Here is a 25063-nt window from a genome sequence, read left to right as displayed (position 1 = left end):
CGAAGTCAATGAGCCCAAACATGCTCGGTCAACACACCCTCTGTGCGGTACACTCCCAGGCACCACAGCCAGGTCCTGTTCCCTGGCACCTCACCCAAGCACAGCCAGCCGTGCCCATCAACACCCACATTAACAACACTCTGTTGAAAAAGGGAGGTGTCCTAATAAAACAATGTCGCTCCATTCCTGTCTGGATGAGAACATACTGTACAGAAATGACTCACAGTAGGCAGCACTGTAGGCAGCTGTTAGCTGATCATTTTGTAACATTTTTAACATTCTATTTTTACATCCTTACATTTTTAATGGATCAGCATTGGCTGTAGTATAAAGTCAATTCAGATCCTTTTGTTTATGGCAAACCATTGCACTGTTTTGTGGGCATGCTCTATTGTTCTCTGTAAAAACACTGGAACCTGTTCCACGTTGCAAACACAGAAACTTGGTCCACCATTGCGAGTTGGCTCATCACAGAGCAGCACACACAAATAGATGGCAGCAGTTTTTATGATGGATATCCACATCCAAATCCTGTGCAAACAGTTGTACACTGACACAAGTCTGTTGTTGGATATTGGAAAACAATAAAGGCACTCCACCACACACACCACTCGAAGCTACAGCATATTTTCTTGCAGGCTGAGAGTGAATCGTGGAGCTAAAGTACTATATGTAAGAAAACACAAATATCAGACATGGGCAGATGCTGAATATTATGACATATTGGTGTCAAAGGCAAAACAACTTTACATCCTTAGTTATTGTGATGTCAGATGTGATTGACTATTGACTAAATGGCTCAGTTCACATATAAAATACCATAAAAATGACGGACTAGAAAAGGCAGCATTTTCTCTAGAAAATGTGTGTGTGCTTGCTGCTGAAAATTTGCGACAAACATTGAGTGAACATGAAGTTTTAGTTTAAGTGTCAATTTAAATGTGAATGCTGTTTGAAGTTGAAGTATCAGTCGTGGTGAAAGTCCCGAAAGGAGTTTCAGTTCAAGTTCAAGCACTGAAGGAAGTTGAGATTTAAGTGATGAATTGAGCTCAGTGTCTGTTGACGTGGAAGATCTGCAAGAAATTAGTGTACGGGTTAAGGTTAACCCACATTACTTTTATTATTTCATTACTAATTAACATTTTAAGTCAACAGAGGCCCTGACGACCGATACATGTACTATTTCCTTTGAAATCATATTTTATCCAGAATCCAGATTTTGTTTTTTATTCCTTACTGAGCTCTGATTTGACATCAGTTGTCCTGTCCTACAGATGTCTGAGGTTTGCAGAGGTTGTTTCAGGTCTGCTGTCCTTCTTAGCTCAACTTGCTTCCAAACGCTGGTTAGATTAAGTTGTCAGGAGAGGACATGGCACAGCAGAGCCAACTGGACATGCTGCAGTAAAAGAACAACTTTGTTTCGTCATAGCCTGGTGGTGGTTTCAGACTGCAGGATGAGTTCAAACAAGCTGCAAAAAAAGATGGGTCATACCCTACTTATTAATAAGGGGAAGCAGTGATGAAATGAAATCATCCCCAGATTATTGTAATAATCACGCTGTTTGGAGGAACGCTGTGGCCTCGTTTCACATCTGGTTTGAGGACATGACTGAACTGTCTTCTTGTCTGCTCAGGTGAATCGAGTTTGTTTTAGAGAAAGTTGTTTATCTAACTATCTACAGTGGAGCTAAGAAATTGGGTCTGTTCCATGAGGATGTGCTGGTGTGCCATTAATTATAGAGCAGCAGAGGCAGGGAAAATATGTTAACAGCAAGTAAACAAATATCAATGGACAGTAAACTACCCTAGCTTAATTGGAAATGTCCCTCAAGTTGGAACAAATATAATTCACTTAATTGTCAAGCTGAAGAACAGTTAATGTTGTGTCTACCACTGAATGGTATTTATGAATTCACCATTTGACCCAATTCACCAAAACAAACAACAAAAAAAGCAAAAGAATAGCACTGTGCAGGTATGACAGTGAATAATAATGTTCATATTCAGTTTATTCTTTGTCTTTCATGTCTTGCTTAGAAGTAAAAGATCTGATATTGTGGGCAGTGGATGTCAATCTGAACTTGTGTGGATACATGAATCTCTTTGAGACTGTAACTGTGATGAAAGGCTCCTATAAAACCTAGACCAAATCCTACACTGGATTCCACATTTTTTTTCCCTTTAGAAACTCAATTGAAAGAAACTATTTTAGCCGGGGACCAAAGCCTATAAAACTGGTTTATTTTCCAGTGCAGAGTAATAATTTGTCCATTGTCCCACAGATTATTGACTCGCTGGGTGTCATGATCTACAAAGCTCTGGACTATGGCCTCAAAGAAAACGAGGAGCGGGAGCTCAGCCCACCGCTGGAGCACCTGATCGACATGATGACCAACACGGAGAAAACGGAGAGTGACCCCTGTCCTGATGAGGGCTACGAAGCCACAGAGGAGGAGGATGAGTGTGAGGAAGGGGAGGAGGAAGAGGAGCCCGACTCTGCTACCACCACCACCCGCTCAGACAGCAGCGTCCCAGCCTATCGAGACATCATCACGGTAGGTTGTTGGGGGGAATTCGTGAATGCTCTCACACTCACACAATACTTCTAACAACTCTTAATAATTTACTGCAACGTTTCAGTCAGTCATGGTTTGAGGGGTGGCTGATGAAGACTGATAGAAATGGCGCAGCAAATTATTGATGATATTGTAAGCGTATTAAATGTGCAGATTGTTGCTTTGAATAGTTCTTCCTTTATCCCACATGTGTTTAACAATTGCTTTGATGTTTGCACATTTTCCCACATTTTTTACATCAGGTCTGTTAACAGAGCAGTGCATCCACACACACACCATCATCATTCCAGCTCACAACACAAATTCCCCTGATGGGAGCCGTCACGCTGTAAATTCCCCAAGTAGCTTCTGAATATGTGACTGGTAATTATAGCCATGTAAACACACTGGTATTTGGGGAATAGGCTTAGAAACTTTCACAGCCCGTTCCTCCCATGTAATAAGCACAAATGTAAGGTCTGTTTGCGCCCAGTGCGTCTCTCGCCTGGCTCCTAATTCCTCCAACAATCATTCTCTTGAGTGTAAACTGCAATATGTTGGTATGACATGGCTCGATTAGATAATGCACATTCCTGACTGACCTCCTTCCTTTACTTGTACTCTGCTGCTCTGTCAGGCAGAGGTAGGTTGGGTCGGCGAGGGTTCAGAGAGACGAGGAGCTGACAAAAGATGACAGGACTTGCTAGTGAAGCATCCCACTAAGACGGGCACAGTTAGAGGTTGAATGTGCTGAATGGGTTTCCTCATTGCTTTAGTGAAATGGGGTGAACTGAAGAGTGGCTACATGAGCTGCCATCTTACCAAACCTGTCAATCTGGAGTTTAGATTGTAGTCCACTCAACTCAATGTTAATTATCGCTCATCATTTCACACAGAAGAGGCCATCAATTTAACACCAAATCTCCAAACTGTGACATTGGCATAATCTGTCGTAATTTCTCAAAGTTGCGTAGTTAATCTACATTTTGTGTAGTAAATTAAGTTTTGTGCTTGTTTTGTGTGTATAGATTGTTTTTAGCACAAACAGTGGAAACCACCAACGCAGCGGTATTTTAAGCACGCTAGTAAAGACTCTCACAGCTCAGGTGTCATTTTACCTGTGAATTTCCCTTCAGTGAATGAGGAAGAAGACACTTTTTGCTGTGTCAGACATTCCTGTGGCTATCCCAGCCCATCAGGAGAACATGAAAATATGTCATTGGTCTGGTTCCCTCCTTTTGTGTCACTGGAGATAATTTGACAGCTCATCCATTACTGTGGCAGGCAGCCTTTATTATCATTACAATCGCATTCAAATACCATGAGAGTCAGAGCTTTAAGTGGTGCACATGTGATGCTAGTCAGATAATGTTGCTCTGACTGGACAATCAGGTTCAGGCTGTCGATGGTTCTGCTTTACATAGTTTTCAGCCACGCTAGCAGCATGGTTCTATGGATGACAATGTTGGCCTGTTTTTGTTTTCTCCATATGGTGAAGCCTACTGACTTTAGTGATCCCCTGATGTTTTCTATAGCGCCACCATGAGGCACTCTGACACTTTTGTTTTTTTATGAATGGATGATATTTAATAACTTGGGTGTTCCATTTCCATTTTCGATCTAGCGGCATCATCAGGCGAAAATTTTGATTTGACCAAATAGCCTTTAAAAAACTAATGACATTCCAGCCTCAGCTGTACTTTGTGTTTAGTGCTAATTAGTGTAATGTTAGCATGCTAACACACTGAACTAAGATGGTGAACATGGTAAACTGCTTAATGTTGGCCATGTTTAATGAATGATTATTCAATAAGTACCAGTATATATAACTCATTCCTTCCCTTTTCTCCTCTATAGCTATGTTCTTCCCACCTGCCCAGCCCATCGGACGCCCCCAACCATTACCAGGCTGTGTGTCGTGCTCTTTATACCGAGACCAGGGAACTATGCACCTTTCTGGATAAGATCAAGAGTGCCAAGGAGGTAAGAAAGTCTAGCATGTGACATCTGCAAGTTCTTGATAAGTCTGCTGAGGATGAGTCACAGTCGAGCAAAAACCCAAACGATGTCGCCTGCTCACCCACTTGAATCATCATTTTTTAACCATAGCAATTGATAATAAACTTATGAAGTCACCTGAAACCTATTTCAGGTTCAGAAACTCTCACTTTTTAATAATTGTCACTCATCCATATTCCCAGAGTCATTTAAAGTAATTTTCTCCATGAGTCATGCTCTCACAATAGGAGAGAAACTGAATGTGATGGGGAAACTTGTGCTTGGAGGCACAGAACAGATAAGAGGATATGAGAAAGTACCAAACCTCTCTTGTCCCTGGGGTTTACCACTCTGCTCCCTGGTATGTGGATTCACTGTGTAGAATTAAATTGGTTGAATTAGGATCTGTCAGGCCAACAGGCTTTCTAACGCTGGGAAAAGAAGTGGTGCCCAGAAACTGCACAATAGCAACAAAACAGCCCACAAAGTGGTAATGGCCCAGAAGGATTGAGACTGTGTGGGTGTCCCTGTCTGACCCCTCTTCCGCCAATTGAGCACTCAACATCGTTTGGCATGACTTAACTCTACATGGACGTGATCTGGCATCTGGTTTCTTATGTCGGTGTACTAGCTTATTGTCAGACTTATTTCTGTACATGGAGTATTGGTGCTGGTGTAATTGACTATGATCAGTGAGGTATTCCCAATAGAGCTTGTGTGTCATAGAGACAGAATGTTTTGGACTTTTAACACACTGTACAAACAATTGGAATTCACTCTTTTTAATTACAATCATTAATTGAAAATTGTTAGCATGACAAAGTACCAGTAAAGAAATAAACCATGGAAGATGTCATAAGCAGCTTGAGCAGACCCAGATGGACATCAAATGAAATTCTTGTACTATTATTAGCACACCTTTTGAGTTCCCTCATTGAGTTGAGATCTAAAGATGTAGCCACATGACTTATTCTATAGCTTGTCAGACAGCTTTACTGTACAGTATGTACACACTCATGCGATAGGTGCTGGCTGTGACATGATTCATGCAAACAATCTTATGTAATGTATGGTTATAGAATCAAGTTTAACCTTATTACAGTAATTTAAGGAGCTTACAGGAGGGGACCGCCAGGCTATAGGGAGCGCTTTGCACTTCTTGTAGCACTGAATGTCTACGGATTGTTGCTAATGAGTAACCATACACAGTACCACAACACACATGCTTACAAATTAGGAGGTTAGTCAGTGAGTCTTTCTTTCAGTTTCTCACTGGTGTTGTTTTTCTCTTCCCTGTCAGTGTCTATCAGCTTCGTCTCGTTGGATTCCCTACGTCTTTTCTAGAAATGAACTAAAACCATCATTTGTTGTGAAGGGTGTCAAGTGAGCGGCAAGTTAAATGTTGTCATGGTTTTAAAAAAAAGGAAGGAGTCCTGGGTAACAAAAGGTGGAAGATGAATTGGCAGCAGAAATGCATTTTGATATTAGAAGGTCAGATCAGCAGAAAAAAGATTAGGAAGAAGGAATGTGTTTCAGCAGTAGACAGGGGTGTGGATGAAAAGATGTCAATGATAAGAAGAAAAACAGCTGTCAGCAGAGGAGCCTTTAGGCTTTCTCTCTGCGAGTTTATGATTGAGGGAAATGTAAAAGTATAGTGGAGCTACCAGAACAACACCCTGTCCCTGCATTCAATCTGGGCAGCTGCTTTGTTCGTCTTCGCTCAGTCATCCCTTCAGCAAAGAAACATATCAACTGAAAGGATGATGTGACAGCAGAGTACATGTTTACAGTATCTTCAGTTGCCACATGCAGCTGATTTGCAGTAAAGTAAATGGAAAAAGGATGCACGTATTGGAGATGTCAACAAGGAGGGCGATCCTTAACCTTACCCAGTTTGACATTTGAACTAGTCACCCAGAGCAGGCAGACATTAATGGCAGCCATTAGTTGACTATTGGCTTCTTTTACCTCTGCAACACTGTCAATGTAGGATGAGACAGACATCGATGTGTTCATGTGAAACAACATCCATTGATTAATTAACCAGACTGCTATGACAATATGGGCAGTTTGCCAGTGACCTCAACTTAATTTCAGCCAGTGCTGTGAATGAATGCAGTGGTACACCAATTTAATATCATGACATTCTCTATTTTTTTTGCCTGTCTCTCTTTTCTTGGCCAGAACCTTCGAAGAATGGAAGGTGAGACTCGGGAGGAACCCGTTAAAGACCTCGATGAGTTGCAAAACGCAGATTGGGTAACAAGAATATCTACTTACTACACCACACACCACTAGATTTAACTCTGGAACCACGTGTTGGTATTTACATAACAACAGCGTTTATCACATTTCTTTTGTCCCCACCAGGCCCGGTTCTGGGTGCAGGTGATGCGAGATCTTCGCGATGGCGTCAAGTTGAAGAAGGTTCAGGAGCGTCAGTACAACCCTCTTCCCATCGAATACCAGCTCACACCGTATGAAATGCTGATGGACGACATCCGCTCCAAACGCTACAAGCTGCGGAAAGTCATGGTAAGGATTTTACTAGCTATTTTCTCTGTTTGGAATAAGCCACGCCCAAAATATTACAATGAGATGATTGTTTTTCTTTACCACTTGTTTTGCTACATTTAATAAGCCGCATATCTTCATTGTCTTTGAAATGTTGATCAGGTGGCTGTTTCATGGTAACTTCCCACTGCGGAAAACTTTTTCAGTTCAGTTTATTTTTTTGATCCACATCAAATTTAACAATGTCATTCCAGGTGAATGGAGACATCCCGCCAAGATTAAAGAAGAGCGCACATGAGATCATTCTTGAATTCATCCGGTCGCGACCACCTCTCAACCCTGTGAGTAGTACACAACATGGTGCCAGTAATCTGTCGGATGATATGTTCCCCATTGTTGCACAATACAGTATTCACTATGCAGTACTGATATGTCATGTATTTTCATCAGAGTGAAATTTCAGGTTGGCAGCATTTAGAGCATGACTGATATGATAATGACTGCCCATATTCAAGCTGGTCCTGAAAAGTCAATTAGCGCTTAGTCAGTCAGTGCAATCAATATTTAGTTGTCAGTTGTTAGACTCGTACACTGGCATTCACAGCAGATGTCAGATGACAGGGTGTGAATGATGGGAAACATGATGTCACATGCATGTCAGTCAAAGTTTATCACTTTATTAACGCAACCCCCGAACAGAATCGCTAGACGACTTCATGCAATTACGACTTCATGCCCTCTTTCTGCGGAGGTGTGAGGGGGAAAAAAAAATCTCACTTCGGTTTCCACGGTGATAGCAGTCGAGTGCTCACTTGTGTGGTTGTCATGACAGGTCTCAGCCCGTAAACTCAAACCCCACCCGCCACGTCCCCGGAGCCTCCACGAGCGACTGCTGGAGGGCATCAAATCTGAAAGGAAGCTCAGGCCGGTCTCACCGGACATGATCCGCCGAAGCCGCCTGGGTAAGCCGCTGACAGTTCCACAAACACTCTCCTGGGCATAACTGACACTATTTATTGGACGTTTTGTTCAAACTATCAAACTAAACCTTTTTGTTTCTTCTTGATTTGTTTCTCATCAGTGAGAGTATGACTGTTAACTTACTGCATGGCTGCTTTTTATGAGCCTAACAGGACAGAAACCATTAACCATGACTTAATCATTATTAACCACATCCATCATGATTACTCTAACAACCCTCTTCCTACAGTGATCTGTTCACTTAATCAGACGTGACCGAGTGTTTAAGCAGAGATCACTTTGTCTGCAGCCGTGTACAGTATGTACACACTCATGCGATAGGTGCTGGCTGTGACTTCTGCAGGAGGCATAATTCATGCAAGCTATCTTATGTAATATATGGTTATAGAATCAAGTTTAACCTTCAAACTGCTAATGTGACTCTTGTGGTTACAGACAAATGTTCTCTGGTTTGAACTTAATTGACATTCCTGTTGATATAAGTCCAGTATGTAATGCTGCACTTTGTGGTTACTTTTTATAAAAGCAAGCAGTACACAGGAGGTAGATAATCCTTTTGGTATGCAGTCGTCCTAATTGGCCAATTGGATATAGCATATATTTTGAGAGTCTATACCATACAGTGCTTCTATGCAGTTTACACAAGACGCCTTTTGTAAGGGGATTTTGGAGGGTTACGGAGCAGTTGTTGCATAATCATACATATGGAAGTTCTCTGAAACTGTTGCTAAAAATAATACGGTCCTTATAATCTTAGATTTATTCAGAAACTGTCTATTTTTGCGAATGTTTTTTTAAACTTGGATGAGTCATCGACTTCACCATCCATTTTAACTCGTGGATTTCTTTGTCTCCTATTTCCTTCATCTCCTTTTTTTTTTCCAAACATGGGCATATCTGTCAGTCATACGACCTCTTAGCATGTCGTACAGTTTTGACTCATCAGGTAAAGTTTCATGTCACCTATTGTGTTCCTATTGTTGCACCTCGTGTTTCATTCCAGGCTATTTTAGGGTTAGCACCTGATTTAAACACACACACCCTCTTTATTATTTCACCCTCGTATGACACACTGTCACTTACTGGCTGTTGTGATAGAGATGCTGTACCTGAGAAAGAAATGGGTCAACACAGTGCAACCTAATCTCAGACTGTGTGAAATGGTCACCTTGGTTTTCATTCACCTTTGCAACGTGTTTGCTGAGAGTGAAAAACATACAAGGCAGAGTTTCTATATTTTAGGCATGTTATGAATGATAAGTTCAACAGCGTTCCCTGGATGTGGTAGTTACTCACAGGGACTAGCTGCGGCCTGATAGCCGTTGAGCCAGAGCCAGTAGGGTGAGATTACAGATCATCACTCTGCCTCTGCAGCCAGTCTGCCCTGCTTGTCACCCTAATCCGCTCTCACTGTGGAATATGAAACATTACATAACACTGGTGTCAGCGGCCTACCTCCACATAAAAAGTTGCATGGCAGATGACAGTTTCACAGGATGACCATAATCCAGATGGTTGTACGGGAGTAACCTTTTGCACTGTGGCCGCACTCATTGTCTTTCTCTGCTTCCCTGGCACTTCCCTTCACTTACCCGTCCCTTATGCACAACATATTTGTGAGTGTAGCCCACAACTCCACAGCATCCCTGCAATTCGCAACTGGTCTGACAGATGCTTGTTGTCCTCCCTGTGGTATCAGTCTGATGTTAGGGATGGAAATGATAATATGTGTGTGTGTGTTTGTGTGGCCCTACTGAAGGTCATATTCCCTTAATTCCTCTACAGGTGCAGGGAAAAGCATCAGCACTCCTCAGGACTTGTTCCGCAGCTCAGGTAAAACACTCATGAAGCAAGGTCTTCTGGGTATGAAGCCGGTTTCCTTCATTTAGATGAAATGATTGATGAGTCCGTAACATACATTTATGGCTGGGGCTCATATTGGTCACCATGTGGTCTGCGTATACTGACTCTGTGGTATCCTACAGTCACAATACAATGACACCCATAGTTTACACAGGAGGCATGATGGCCAGCTGTTAAGATAAGGAGACAAGGTTATGCAAATTTATGGTTCACTTGTAATACAAAATTGTGTCTTTCACCCGCAGACACTCCTGATGCACTCAGGAAGTTGGCTGTCAGCACCCAGTCTCTGGCCAGTGGCCCCACAGGACCCACTCAAGGTGGACTGCAGCCCCTCAGCCAGAGGAAGAGGCTGCTCAGAGCGCCCACGCTGGCTGAGCTGGACAGCTCCGAATCTGACGTAAGCTAGATATCTGACTCTTATTGGCTGGGCTCATAATATGATCTTCCCCTTAATGTTACAACTTCTTTACCAAGTGAATTGATGGAGAAAATCTAAATGGTTTAATTGCACAACCGGGCTATTGCCCACACTGTGTCAAGTCATATTCCAATTTAGTCGCTTGAAAAATGTTGATGCAGTATCTTACAACTTAGTATCCATGTTTCCACAAGAAAAATGACACTTGGCAATAATGGTTTACACGTTTCTATAAGTCAATTATGTGTATTTGTTTTTTTCTAAAGATGTAAATCAGCCCAAAGATTATTAACGAAGTGTTTTAAACATGTAAACCGGGCATACATAATTTGGCTTATTTAAACAGGCTTTCAAAAGATGACCAACTTGTTTAATATTTCTTAGGGAAATTGGACTGGATTTTGTTTTGCCGCGCAATATTCAAAGTAATTTAAAACTATCAGTATCAGGTGACTTAATATGTAATCCTCTTGACAGGAGGAGCCCACACGTAGCAGCTCCAGTATGTCCACATCTTTGTTGGAGGACACGTCACCCGAGTCTGTTGTAGGGAAGAAGGGTAAGAGCTCACCTGGAGCATATTGTAATATAGTACATTCTGCTAGTTGACCACGACACTGAAGTTGTCATATCTTCATAATGTTCACTCTTTAGCAGTCTTTTCATGTGTTCTTCTTTTTCGTCCCGTGTCTTCAGCTCCTCCAAACTTCCTGCCCGTCTCTGCCACCCCACAGCCAGACAAGCGTCAGTCTCCACAGAGGCGGCACTCCATCGAGAAGGAGGCCCCCACCAGTGTCCACCCCTTTGCGCCTCCGTCCAGACAGAGCTCCAAGTCTTTGGTATGTCGACTATAAAAGCTCTTTCTATTGGATTATTTATCAAGGCTGTTATAAAACTAATGAATGAAGCCTCTAAGGTTGATAAATACACTTACTGCACATTAGATGATTAAACTAAGAAGGTATATCACGTTCCTTATTGGTATGACTAAATGAAAAGGAGAATTTGCTAAACAAGTAAAAAGTGGTTAAGTACAAGCACATGTGAACTGCAGAGTTTGTAGAATAACAAATATATATAATATGTATCTGTTGAATTTACTCCCGTCCTGTGACTGCTCATTTGTTTGCTATGAGGTCATTGGTCCTCTGAGTAACTCTGCCGGTTGTATGATTCTAGTGAGGTTGATGGATGTAATTGAAACCACAGGACAGGCCGCTGTATGAAGGGCATTTAGATGGAATTGGTTCATTCTCGCCACTTGCTAGTTTAAAGGCAGACCTCTGGCGCCAAACCAGAGGCCTGAGTTATAACCACCAGATGATCATCCAGATTAGAAGAAATGCACTTAAAACCCTGGAGGAGACGGCTCTCCTGGGGACAGTTTTACACTTTCACGTTGTCTTTTTCTTGAAATTAGTGACCATTTACCTTTTGTTGCTATTTTAAAGGCGATCCAGAGGAAGAGTTAGCATTGAGTACCACTGGTCATATGTAATGTAAATAATGTAAAACCGTGTTGAGTTTATTACTTGGGATATTGCTGATGATTCACTTTAAAAGCAATGGCATAATTTATTAATAGTAACTTGTTTTATCACTTTTCCTTTATGCCTTTGATGTGAATGATTACATCCTGTCTTGCCTCTTAAAAAGACAATATTTAAACTTCTTTGTGACAGATTGAGGTTATCAAAAGCTACACATTTACAGTTTTCTAGTCATCCTTTTCATGATAAAATCAAAGAGTAATTTATTTTACCAGAAGCCATGTTTCTTTTCCTTTCCTCTCTCTTGTCTTTGATTCATGCTCTAACATGCTCTACCTTTCACATAGCTACTCTGAGTTGAGCTTTTCTAGTAGATGTAAAACAGTAAGATCCTTGTTGCAGTTCCCCCTCCCTTTCTGGTACTCATGTTATGTCTCATTAAAATGTTTACACTGGTCCACTGACTTATCCCAAAGACTTACTTGCTTACTTGACTATTTTATATATAATGCTGCAGCTGATGGAGGATCCCAGCGCCAAGGTAACTTGGTCAACCTTCTGTCTGTCCATCACCATCAGCCCATTTTTACATTTAGCTTCGTAATGGCATTTCTTCTATATTGGAGCAGTAGAAAAGTAGAAAAAGAGTGGGACAGATTAGGGGAGACACAGGAAGCAGGGATGTGTAATGATCTGCACCATCAGTAGACACCAGCTGTGATCCTTGGTGTCTATGATGGAGCAGAAAGAATGATACCATGAGATGATGAAGGCTGTCCTCTCAGTGAACTCTTCTCCTTTTTAGAGAAGGATGATTTTTCTGTCACGGGACTTCCTGTTATGAACTTCTGCTGTTAATGGAATTAAATTTCATGCCACATGTTGGATAAAGTAACAGTTAATTGATGATATGAGCTCATGCAAGTAGAGATGTTTGTGAAATAATGTATGAACTGCAGTAAACATTTGTTATAAGAACAAAATGGAAGACAAAGTTTGCCTCTCAAAACATCTTTTACTAGATTCACGTAGTTCTTTTTTTTTTTTTATTAAGTGTTCTGCATGTGAGTAGCTTGTTGGAATATAAGTTCCTGTTTGAATGTTCTGTTCCCTCTGTCTGCTGGTCAGCTGGAAGCCGCCAGTGGTGCTCAGGGCACGGTATGTCACTGCTACTGCCTATCATCAAATTGTATCATCAAAGGCACATAACTCTGTGTGGGGAACCCATCTAGAAAGCCGTATAATCCAATAGACTTGTTTTTAAATGAATGGGGGCCTTGTGTCATGACCATTTGTGTGAATGGGAGATCCGCCGCATGCTGAAAATATCTCAGGGAAGTTTAAAAAGAAAATGGACAGAAGTTGAGGAATGATCTGTAAACATTTACAGCTCACATTTTCTAATCCAAGCTAACCAAAGGACAATGAGTGTAAATGATTGGTGAAGAAGTTCCCTGAGCAATTTTCACTTCTGTGTAGTTTGACTCTGGGTGCATTAAGCTATCAAGTTGAGACAAAAGATGGATGAGTTTGTTGAAAGTGTTGAATAGCCTCCCAGCGATGTCACAAATCGTCTGGCAGCAACGTGCACCATGATGGGGGTCCACAAATTGGTTCATGTGGAAAACCGTCATAGTGTAGGTCCATTGACTAAAAAACATAAACATGTGGTGCAAAAAAAGAAATCCACCATGTTGAGCTGGCTGACTTCTCCATGTAGAAGCAGTTTTTGAGTGTTTTTAATATGGATCTGTGGTCAGGAATAAAGTAAACAATAATTGTAGTAAACTGATGTGGACCACCAACATGACGGTTATGTTGCATCACCAGCATGCTCTGTATTTCTGTTCATGTCAGCGGAAGCATCGTTTGTGGTTCATAGAGGAAGAAGACCTGGTGTTTTCACCATCTCATCGCATGCTTGGTCTTTTGGTTCGGTGGTGTGCAGTGGGTGTCACTGTATTGCTTGAATTGTGCATTTGGCCACATTCACATGGTGTTCGTCTCATCGGCAGCAGAAGCCATCACTTCTTGCTGCTGCGCTGTTTCGGGTTATCTGTTTCCTTATCTGTATATGTGAGTGTAGTTTGTTGATGTGTGTTTTTTTTTTTCGTCCAGGAGGAGTTCTGTTACCCAGTGGAGTGTCTGGCTCTGACGGTGGAGGAGGTGATGCACATCAGACAGGTTCTGGTCAAGGCTGAGCTGGAGAAGTTTCAGCAGTACAAAGACATCTACACCGCTCTGAAGAAAGGAAAGGTAGACGCCACGTGTTTGAGTTTTTGTCGTTGGAGTAATAATTTTTCCTCAGTCAGCATTTAAATACAACAGATTCTGTGTCCCTTCTTCACCTCATGCTCTCCATTCTAGCTTTGCTTCTCATGTCGGACCAAGAGGTTCTCTCTCTTCACCTGGTCCTACACCTGCCAGTTCTGCAAAAGGTAAATTCAATCACTATTACTAGAAATACTCGTCTTATAGGGGAACTCCACAAATGTTATACTTTAAAGTCTGTTTACAGATGTTGGAGTACTATTGCATATGTGGGAAGCATATGTCTGATACGTTTCCAGCGTCAGACTACAAGTTTGAAAATCTTGAAAGGCTTACCAGACCCCTGTAGCCCGCTCCTCATCTCTGCTTGAGGGAAGCAGCGCGAGGCTACATTAGCCGCTATTAGCATAATGCACCCGAATCTCCGACCCACCTGTCTGCGGCCGTGTTGCATTATGGATAATGCAGGTTTTGACAAGGAAGAAGAATGCATGAAATAGAAAAGATGATATCTCTGGTTCTGCTGCATCAATTTTTATCCTTTTTGTTTTAAACTGTCCAACAATGTTATAGTGCAATGCTAAATCGGTAGAGTACTCTTTAAGTATAGCATCTGTTCAGTAATGTTCAACTAAACAGTTAATTTTTATCGTCTCCAGGCCCGTGTGTTCCCAGTGCTCTAAAAAGGTAGGAGGCTGACTAATATTTAACACACTTTTGAACTTTCACTTTGGAATCTGTTGACCTTCTTGACATGTTGGCACCTCTATGAACACCAACCGCATGTATGAGCAGTTTTGTATTTATTTATTTATTTATTTATTTATTTTGTAACCATTTTGTTTAACCTCAGATGCGGCTGCCTTCTAAGCCCTACTCCACCATGCCCATCTATTCTTTGGGCCCCAGTGCTGTGGCTAAAGAAGAGCCAAGTGGAGCGTCTGCCCCTGCTGAGCCAGAAAAGCACCCATTTGGGTCTGGACATAGCCGACACAGCCTACGCAGAAGTGTTTACAAGTATGTTACAATACAACTCCTGTTTCTTCTTTATATAATGAAAACCTATGGTAGAAATGTCATGCTTTATCAGATTAGCTGTTCATTATTTCTTTCCGTCCTCAGGTTCTCTAAGCACAGCAGTAGTGGCAGCAAAGATGGCCGGTCAGAGGACGAGCCAGAGCTGCCCAAGGAGCTTACTGAGGACTGGGTCACCATGGAGATCTGCGTAGACTGCAAAAAGTTCATCACTGAGATCATCTCCTCCAGCAAGCGCAGCCTGTGCGTGGCCACCAAGCGAGCCCGCCTTAATCGCAAAACCCAGTCCTTCTACATGTCATCGTCTAACTCTGTGAACTTCAGGCCCTCTGAGCGCACCATCAACGAGGTGTAGAAAGTGGGACTGCCTTGTGCACTTTTGTTCACGTCTCTCCCAGAGCTTAGTTATTCAATGAAGAAAAAGAAGAAAAAATAATCCTGTTAGTCTAGTTTTGACATGGACTGGTTCACTGTGACGATGAAGCCAGTCCATCCCACCCCAAAGTTAGTAAAGGTTCTTATACCTTACCCGGTCTCAGGAAAAGTTGGTATGCTCTGATTGGTCATGACAGGTCAGGACTCGACAGTAGCTGCCAGATAACAAAGGAGAGCCATGTTTCTATAAGTCAGTGATAATTCAGGACACGGTGGGTGGATACATTGAGCTGCTGATGTCGCTACCAGGTAAGAGAATGTATATTTGACATGAGAGCGGGAGATGATACAGAAAGCCCAAAGGGGCAGTGATAACATGTAGATAGCATAAAGGCCCGTCCCTAATCTTAGCTATGAATACGTTTTCCAGTTCCTGTTTACTTCTAGCACTCAGGAAGGACAACAGATTGTCTTTTGACAGAAATGCACTGTAGATCCTGCTGTCAGGTCTGTTGGGGTAGACCTCTGCCTCTCCCCTGCCCCCTCTCTTATTCTTCCAGCAACAATTATGCCAAATGTTACATCATTCATTTTTTAGCCAGTTTAAATGCATATTTACTGTTCTCTCATGTTGTAGGGACGACACGCTGAGGGGCGACAATAGTCCGATTATTTTTCTCGGTGGGTTTTAGCTATTAGTTTTAATGTATATTCAATTCTGTGCCTGGTGCCAAAATGTAATTTCTTTCTTTGAATGCCTTTTTGTAGTTGTGGACCTATTGTACATATGTGTGATAAACTCAATGGGAGACATTTTAGGGTTTCTCGCCCTTCCATGTTCCAAGCTGGGCAATAGAAGCACAGAAATGTAGGGTTGCGGATGTGTAAATGCTGTATATCTTAATTGTTCCAAATTTAAATTTAATATAAAAAACTCAACAAAGTAGAAGTATAATTTTACCATGTTTTTAAGATTTCTGCCTCTGGAGTTTCTTTATTTGAAATTCTTCTTTTGAAACCTTTATTATTACTGTTATTATGTTTGTGTCAATGTAATATTAAGATTTTATTTCTATTGTATAGTTTATAAACTCCTCAGTGTTAAGATAGTCCTCTAAATCGCAAATTGCACTTTTATTGGACCAATTTATTGTTTATGTTGGGTTTTTGTCTTAATTAATATTAATGATTAAAATCTTTTGTTTTTCATCTCTTGGGGGTTGATAGTGCCATTTCCTCATGAATGAAAGTTGTGAGTCTGTGAATGGCTGCAAGTTGTTTGTAAGAATGAAATAATGGCTAAAACAAAACAAAACACTCCATTTAATTGAATGTGGGCATTTTTAAGTGTATAACTGTCATTGAATATGCTTTATGAACTTTTAGTCCCTTTCAAAACACACACACACACACACACACACACACACACGTTCATATAGTGTGTTTAGTGACAATTATAACCAAATGAAGATGAAGCCTAACCAGCCTGTTAAATAATGACATCTGACCAGTTTTATTTTAGACCTCCTGTAAGGAATGTATGCATGCTGTACTGTGATCAGTTTGTTTTTATCAAAGAAATTACAATAAAATCATCATGATTCTTTCGTTTGAGGCAATGATCCTTTTACAGAATGTAAAAGCCTGGTGTTAAAAATGCACTGTTACAGAGTGCAAAGTCATGTCAGACGGCAGAGGGCGATGGAGGTACATTGAAAGGAAATCTTTCTGTTGCACTTCACCTCACTCTGTGGTCTTGGGGACATCAGGTGGTGAAAGGTGTGTATTGCAGGCATTTTTAAATTCCATCACTTTGCCATATTCAGAATTGATGCATCTGATTATGCTGATTGAGTAACATAACAGAGTCATGCAAACACTGTCTTTGCAAACTGTCTCTTGATTTTTCTTTTCTTTTAAAAAAAAAAAAAAGTGGTATTACTCCAGTATTAAAATAAATTAAAAATAAACCATGCACATTTTAAAATATATTGATTCTGTAGCTTATTTTCACTAAAATGCTACTGTACATGTCATCTAGCTTTGTAGCCTCAAGAATTAAGTGAATTTTCAGAGTACTGAAAGTTACCTTTTGGTCATAGCTTGCACCAAATCAAAGCGGTGATGTATCTGGTCTTAGTAGGACTCATGTGAAAGAAAAAGGCAGAGTCTCTTAACATTTCTACTCCACCTTTTAGCTGCGTAGGTGTAAACCTTCTTAATCCCCCGGTCCATCACATTAACACACTGGGTTAAGTTACAGACTGGCAATAGGCGCAATAGGCCCTCTCATGTGACGCAGCAGGGAAACCCATCAATTAAAACTACTTCAAGCAGGTGGATGTTGTAGTTTCTTTCTTTCAAACAAGAAAATAAACTCACCTGTATTTTTCCAGTCATTGAGATCTTAACTAAGGAGGAGAAATGGATGTCACTGATTGATTTGAGGTTATATTCTACATGACATTTCTTCACCCTCAGGTTACACGGTAGTACACATATTGTGTAAAACCTGATGGATTATTCCATTTTATTTATGTAATGTAAGATTTATACTGGTGGCTCTTATATATGCATATAGTTCTTCTAACCACAATTGACGTATGTGTGTATGTACACACACACACACACACACACACACACACACACACAGAATAGGCTAGCAATGAAATGCTATCCCTTGATGGGTTAGTAACAGACACTGAAAATAACCTGCCAGGCCACAGCCTCCCTGAAGGGTGACCCTCACACACTGGTTTCTATGGAAAGACTGCAAGCAAACACACAGTCAATAAACAGTCTGAATAGGTTGTGTATTTAGCAGCAGCTCAATGAAAAAAGTTTCACAGGGTGTTGTTTGGAAATGCCGCTCTGGCTAACTGAGTCGATGTGACATCTGACTGATCTGATGGTAAACTATTCAGAATGGTCTTTGTTGATGGGTTAAAACTTTTAGGTTTGAGGTAAGACATTCTGCTGTCCTGTCTATGTGTCTTGATAATAATTTGATAAGGCATCAGCTGTTGAATCCACACACACACAGAGGGCTATTGTGAGACATTCAGAGTGACCAGGCTAACAAGGAGCTATTTAACTCAATGACAGTCTGGGCGTGCTAATGTGGAGTGTGCAAGTTTCAGTGTTTCCCCACTAATGGGCAGGGATTCAAATGTAAGAGTGAAATCTGATCCCGCATCTCTTCCCCTAAGGTCAACTTCAGCGGAGGGCCGCATACAAGTAGGCCATACCATACAAACAGTGAGCCTCTCAGAGGGGGGGGGGGGGGGCGGCGGAACTAGATATTTAGCCTACACTTGGAGCTCCTTTAGCCAGACGCTCTTTATGATAAGAATGTGGCATGATGGTGATGATGATTGAATGGTTTGGTCATGTCAGTCATAATGTAACATAAAGCATAAAGTATTAATTTCATGCCAGATAAACTGCTTTAACTTTCTATCATAAGTTAAGCAGTATTTTGGGGGATGTTGCAGTGACACTTAATGATGTATGGAGAACAAATGTGTCACCTGATAGCCAGTGAACATGTTTCTGTGTCCGTGTCAACAATGTTCCCTTGAGTATGAAGGGAACATGACTCAGCCAGTCCGCAGACAAATAGAGAACCATTTAAATCTGCACCAAGTTCAACCAAAGGCACTCCAATGAAACAATAACAAAATATGTACCGCTGTCCATAACGGAAAACATTCTAGAGAACATTCTGTGCAGAGAAATTCAAAGCAATGAATTAGAAATTGGATTTTCTTTGCGGTATCACCACATACATATACATAAATAACAGTTCCTTTATAAACCAAGTCACAAACAGGGGAATCAATATCCAAAATATAAGTATGTTATACAGTAGGAAACATTTTAAAGAAAAACAAAAACGCAAGAGAAAGTCAATTGTGCAAGTAGCAGCAACACATTATGCACCATGCAGCTGATCAGTGATGCAATCTTAAATAGATACTCACTACAGGGTTGCATGCCATAGATGATCCAACGGGGTGATAATAGGGTTGTCATGGCAATTGTTGCCAAGGCCAGCAGCTGGAGCACAACAGTGTGGTCAAGAGGGTTACAGGGCCAAGACAGAAGCAACAGTGGTGGAAAAGAGAGGTTCCACAGTCTCATTGTCTTCCATCTTCCTCCGATAAGTTACAGCTTTTGTTCTCTTTGATTATTTGCAAACCCCGAAAATCTCCCCATCACTATTTCCAGTCATAGTTGCCTTTAGCAGGTCACTGCATCCCTACAATGCACTTGCCCTCACATGTCCTTACATTAACATAGCTGCCTGCGAAGCCATTTTCTTCATTGTACATGGTGAAATTAGAAGTAAACCACCACTGAACTACTCAAATCTTTATGTTTACAGTGATTCAATTGATCTAAAATGTCACATCTTTATTCTTCATATCACTTCATACACTACATACATACACTGCATATGTTGAAACAACACAGAACATGCTTAGTTGGGGGTTGCAGGAACAATTCTCGGTCATGAATCAAGCCAGCTCAACTGGAATAACGTTGGCCCAGATCATTTCATTAAGTACAAATGTGCTTCTCATCAACATTTCAGCAAACATGATAGACTAGTGCACTCTGATAGAAGCATGTGGGTCAAGGAGGAATGTATTTTCTACGAAGTGCAAATTCATTAGCCCTCTGCTCTGTCATTTTCAGTTTTACAAGACAAGCAGATCTCACAGAGTTAGCAAGCAGCCAGACGTGTAATTCCTTATATATTTAATTGTTACAGGGAAGTCAACTGCAGTTGCCAGGCAGTGATATGCTGTATATAAATATTAGGGAAATGAAAGCATTAACACTTTCAGTTACCATCAAACAAGTGCAGCCATCTGCGGAAAGAGCTTTTTGGATTGCACATGTGTCAGAACAGCTGCTTGCTGTGTAAGTATGTCTGCCTCTTGTCATCTCTTGGGTTCTCAGTTCGGTTCGACCCCAGGTGCCTTAGAAGTGACACCTCTGCTCGTCAGCTGAGCTCTCCTTTGATTCAGATGAAAGCCAGCCTGGCCTAACGTGCTGCTAAATTGCAGCAGAGACTGAGCTGCGTGAGGGAATGCAGTCAGTTTGAAATGGTTTCTCATTTGAGTAGTTAGAGGCCAATAAATCATGGCAAAGGGGAGGGGATGACCATGTAGCAAAGCATTCGATGATGGATCACGGTGGGTTGGGTCTGTTGGAAACACAGACTAGCGGCAGGGAGCCGTGGTCAAACAGCTTGTATGGCAAAGAACCTTTCGAGGTCCAAAGATCTGTCTTCGGGTCATAACACTCGAAGCAGTCCGAGTCCTCAATGACATCTTGGCCGTTCAGGATGCGTCCACCGGTGACATAGAGCTTGTTGTTGATCACTGTAGCGCTGTGATGCATCCGTCGCTCCTTTAGGTTCTCACATTTGACGAATTTGTTGGCTTTGGTGTCGTAGGCAATCATTCGCCTGGTGTATCCTGGAAATTAGATTTTCATTTTCATAAGTCTGGTGATATTTGATATTCTTGCCAACAATGAATTGACAACAAGTATTGTTTGTGTATCCAAAGCTGGATTTAGCTTATTCCTCTGTGCCATAGAGCTGCAGTGTTGTCAGTAAACTATTACAAACACATCACTGAGCCGCACCATTGCACTGGGAGACCTGTTCTTTCATTTCAATGACCATGGGAACTGTAGTTTATTTTGAGTCACTCCCACTTACATTGCCATGCTGCTGGAAATACTTTGTAGAGCACCAAAAGTGTATTGATCTGCAGCTGAAAATAGTTCCAAAAAATGCACTGTTTATTTCTGTTTGAGTGATGTTTCCTAAAAACAACAGTTCCCAGCTGTTTTAGGAAAAGTTACTGAAGTTACTGAGCCTTTTTTAAAAATGAAAATATATATATTCTTTTAAGATTTACACCTTCAGTAGGAAACAATGGGCTTGGGGCTGAGAGCCACAGACAGAGTGAACAACAACAAATTATTTGGCAACCATTCATTGAGCTCACCTCCTATGATGTAGATCTTGTCTTCAATGACAGCAGCCGGAGCACAAACGTTTTTCACCGTCCTTGTCTCCAGCCTGGACCACAAGTTGCGAGAGATGTGATACACCTGTTCACAGACATCAACAAAAAGCCAACCAAATACTGAAAATGAACTCTGTTTAAGGGCCATGTCTGTATTTGAGTGACAGCAATATAGGAATTGGTCGTGAGATGAGAAGTCTATTATTATCTACCTGAATCAGCTGAACTGGATTCTGCATGGCATCCTCCCCTCCGAAAACATAGATCCTCTGATCACTGGCGGCAACAGCTGGATGCAGCACCGCTGTGGGCATAGGTGCCATGGCCTCCCATTGATTAAACATACTGTTATATCTCTCTACAGATTGCGAGATTCTCTTGTCCACCCCAATGCCTCCTAACACAAAAATAAAGTGCAGATAGGAAACACTTTGGTGGGCGTATCGTGGCTCCAACATGGGCTCAGCAGTCCGCCACTGGTTGGTCTTGAGGGAGAGTGTGTAAACTGTGGCGCTGACTGAGCTGTCACCTGATGTCATGCAGAGGCTGAGTCCGCCAAGCACATAGAGGATGCTATGAATACACACATATGCAGCTTTGTAGAGCCGCAGAGGGAGCTTGGCCAACCACTGCCAACGGTGAGTCCTTTCGTCATAAAGTAGGGCTTCTCTTGAGGTTTGTTCATTGTTTTTGCGTCCTCCGACCACCACCAGTGTTTCCCTGCAGGTGTAACGTCGTGGTGTGGTCCAAAGGGGCTTGAGCTCTCGGCTACACTTGGTGCTGACTGTAAGCATGAGGCGGCGCACTGACTCGATTATCTCAGTACAGAGGGTGGAGGACTGCACCAGTGGGTCATTGGCAATAAACTGGAAGAGGTAAGTTGGATGGATGTAGCGAAGACGGACCTTCTTGAAGAGATCATGGATTGCACCGCGTCGTGAGAACGGGTCATGGTGGATCCATGCCAGGAGGGTCTCAAACACTTGCTCCTCCTCTGCACAAAGTCGGTCATCTTCGAGGTAACACATGAGCTCAGGAAGAGACAACTCACAGAAGTCCTCTGTAGCAGCTACATCAGAGAAACACCTCACAGCCATCTCCTTTGCCCTGTCCCTCAAACTCTCACAGTGAAGGATCTCAGAGAGTCGTATCATGCTCAGACAGTTTTCTGGACTCAGCTGCTCCCGGAGGAACATGGAGCAGGCCTCAAAGAGACCTCCATAGTGAAGCATGGACGCTGCCTGCATGAGTGGGAGCACAATCTCCATGGTGATAGTGATGCAGCCTGTGTAGACATAGTCCACGATGCCAGTGAGGACATTTGAAGAGATTCCCTTCAGATTCACTCGGGCCTGACTGCTCTCCAGGAAGTTGCTGCAGAACATGGCGCGGAAGTATGGGCTGCTGGACACCAGGACGTTCCTGTGGCAGGGGATCTCCTGGTGCTCCGTGCAGAGCAGGACGTCTGTCAGGATACGCTCCTGCCGGAGGATGTTGAGCTGGGCAAGTAGGTGGGTGGGAAGTTCTGAGTCTTTGAAAAAGAAAACTTCTCGTGGTCGACAGGCCATTCTGTGGGAAAAGAGAGACTCCGTGATCATAGTGTTTTCTGTTCCATTGAAAAGACATTGCATGATGACATTACACTGACATTACACAGCTATATGAAACTATGACAACCTCCATTAAAGGAATTAGTTTGACATTTTAGGAACTAAGCTTATTGACGTTCTTGCTGAGAGTTAGAGGAGAAGATCTATACCAACTGCCAGGACACAGTTAGCTTAGCTTAGCACAGAGACTGGGGAAATGGGGGAAAAGCTAGCCTGGCTCTGTCCAAATGTAATAAATCTGCATACCTGTGCATACTCTCTCGTGTAAATTTCACTAAATGACACATAATATCTCATTGGCTACTTTGCTTGTGAAACTGAGGTGGCACACCTTGTCCTGGCAGCTTTTTGCTTCATCACACATTTCCTTGGCGAAAGCTGGTGTTTCATCCACACAGGTAAACTTTGAAAGCACTATGCATTATACACAATTTAAACTTTACTTTAAATTGTGTATAATGCATAGTGCTTTCAAGGAACGTAGAATTCATTGAAATTCTGACTGCTAGCAAACCCTTTCATTTATTAGCCCAATCTCAAACTCTTAAAACACGAGCAGCAATCCTTGATGTGGCAATTACTGTCTCACAGATTTCTATTTTTACCCCTTCTAAATTATCTTGATGTATCAAGCATTAGGCCACATCCCCCTTATCAAGCAGCCCATCACTGCTAACATGAACAGAACTGTGTCAACAGACCATCTGTGTTTTCTCTCCATCCCTCTGAATTTCTCTCCCTGGACCTCTCTCTCCCTCGCTATCTCTGTTGCTATTTTTTATATGTTCTGTATTTCCTCCATCATATTCCTCCTCTCTCATAGTCTCAGTCTGTCTCTCCCTGGCCGGAGGGTTTGTGGTGATCCTGCCGTTTAAAGAGCGGGAATGTCATTGCGCTATTAGCAACTCTAAGTCTTCTAATCACCCCCACGACAGCTACTGATTTACTCCCACTTACGGGGCCTCGGCCTGTCTGATGTGTTTGATCTCTGATCATTGTATATTATGAAATGCCAGTTTTCCCCTCAGATCTTAAACAAGACCTGCCGGTGGAGACCAAGAGCTCCTTATGATAAATTGCATCAGAAAGTGAGTCACACGCATGTATAAATTATATTCAATCACTTAGGATACTTTCTATAACGTTTCTGAACATTTGTCATGTAACCAATATGGCTTTGTGTGCTCTTTTGTGACATATTATACTCCTATATATACTCCCAATACTGTAACCAAGAAGCAAAAGCTTATTTATAAATATATTATCAACACAACATTTTCTAGTAATAATTATTCTGTAATAATACATGTGGCACATCTGGATTATATTAGCTGTGTCTGACTCCCTTAAATCTGAAAATGAATTAGAAGAAGATATAATTGAAGCAGATACTGAGGCTATTGCTGAGAAAATTGAACAGTTTGAGAGAAACTGATGAACCTGTTACCAGTTCATCAGCAACATCTGTGACTCAGTGAATCCTTACCTCCTGCCCTCAGAAAATCAATAATATCCAAAATGTCTGGTCGGTCTGGTCAGATCAAAATATCAGTTCAAATCAAAAGAGAACCAAAACATTATCCAGAGAGCGAGTGGGTAGTGTAGTCAGGGAGAGAAAGGGAGCATGACACACAGAAACGACGAGGCTCTCCAGTTAGGCGCTGTGGAGCTCGCCATGAGGCCACTGTGTACATTCCTGCTGCTAAGAATAGTATCCCAGGCCACTGTGACTCCAGCCAGGCCTCTCATGTGACACAGAGCTGTTTGGTACCCACTTGCCGGCTTAACAGCTCTGCCAGGGTCCAGTGGAGAGAGCGTTTACAATAGCCAGGGGAGGGAGAATCATCACAGGGTCCTGACTCAGCCATCGAGCCCACCCAGGCTGGTGTTTAATCAAAGT

General features: G+C 42.0%; 2 protein-coding genes across 4 annotated transcripts in view; one reads left to right on the top strand and one right to left on the bottom strand.

Moving 5' to 3' along the window:
• spire1a (spire-type actin nucleation factor 1a) overlaps positions 1-16544 on the top strand; it is a 28243-nt gene extending 11699 nt beyond the window's left edge. The window contains exons 3-18 of one of the 3 annotated variants that reach the window (XM_070921306.1): positions 2283-2555; positions 4413-4538; positions 6738-6812; positions 6924-7088; positions 7322-7408; positions 7900-8029; positions 9834-9881; positions 10157-10311; positions 10810-10891; positions 11029-11171; positions 12951-12980; positions 13941-14078; positions 14190-14260; positions 14753-14780; positions 14947-15110; positions 15216-16544. In XM_070921306.1, coding sequence (XP_070777407.1) covers positions 2283-2555; positions 4413-4538; positions 6738-6812; positions 6924-7088; positions 7322-7408; positions 7900-8029; positions 9834-9881; positions 10157-10311; positions 10810-10891; positions 11029-11171; positions 12951-12980; positions 13941-14078; positions 14190-14260; positions 14753-14780; positions 14947-15110; positions 15216-15483 — 1983 coding nt within the window. In that variant the 3' untranslated portion in view covers positions 15484-16544. The remainder of the gene's footprint in view (positions 1-2282; positions 2556-4412; positions 4539-6737; positions 6813-6923; positions 7089-7321; positions 7409-7899; positions 8030-9833; positions 9882-10156; positions 10312-10809; positions 10892-11028; positions 11172-12950; positions 12981-13940; positions 14079-14189; positions 14261-14752; positions 14781-14946; positions 15111-15215) is intronic. The other 2 variants (XM_070921308.1, XM_070921309.1) reach the window with 2 other exon arrangements.
• Positions 16545-20702: 4158 nt separating this feature from the next.
• klhl38a (kelch-like family member 38a) lies at positions 20703-23121 on the bottom strand. Its single transcript, XM_070922245.1, has 3 exons — positions 21766-23121; positions 21533-21638; positions 20703-20992 (listed from the first exon to the last, which is right to left on the bottom strand). The coding sequence occupies exons 1-3, from the start codon at positions 23119-23121 to the stop codon at positions 20703-20705; spliced, it is 1752 nt and encodes a 583-aa protein (XP_070778346.1).
• Positions 23122-25063: the final 1942 nt, after the last annotated feature.

Source organism: Enoplosus armatus, chromosome 16 (assembly GCF_043641665.1).
Source record: "Enoplosus armatus isolate fEnoArm2 chromosome 16, fEnoArm2.hap1, whole genome shotgun sequence".
In the NCBI taxonomy this organism is placed as follows: domain Eukaryota; kingdom Metazoa; phylum Chordata; class Actinopteri; order Centrarchiformes; family Enoplosidae; genus Enoplosus; species Enoplosus armatus.
This window is presented reverse-complemented; position numbering and strand designations above follow the sequence as displayed.

Coding starts and splice junctions, on each gene's coding strand:
- klhl38a (XM_070922245.1), bottom strand. CDS start 23,121: ATGGCCTGTCGACCACGAGAAGTTTTCTTTTTCAAAGACTCAGAACTT. Junction 21,639..21,765: donor ATCCAGTTCAGCTGATTCAG/GTAGATAATAAT, acceptor GTCTGTGAACAG/GTGTATCACATCTCTCGCAA. Junction 20,993..21,532: donor CAAGATCTACATCATAGGAG/GTGAGCTCAATG, acceptor TCTAATTTCCAG/GATACACCAGGCGAATGATT.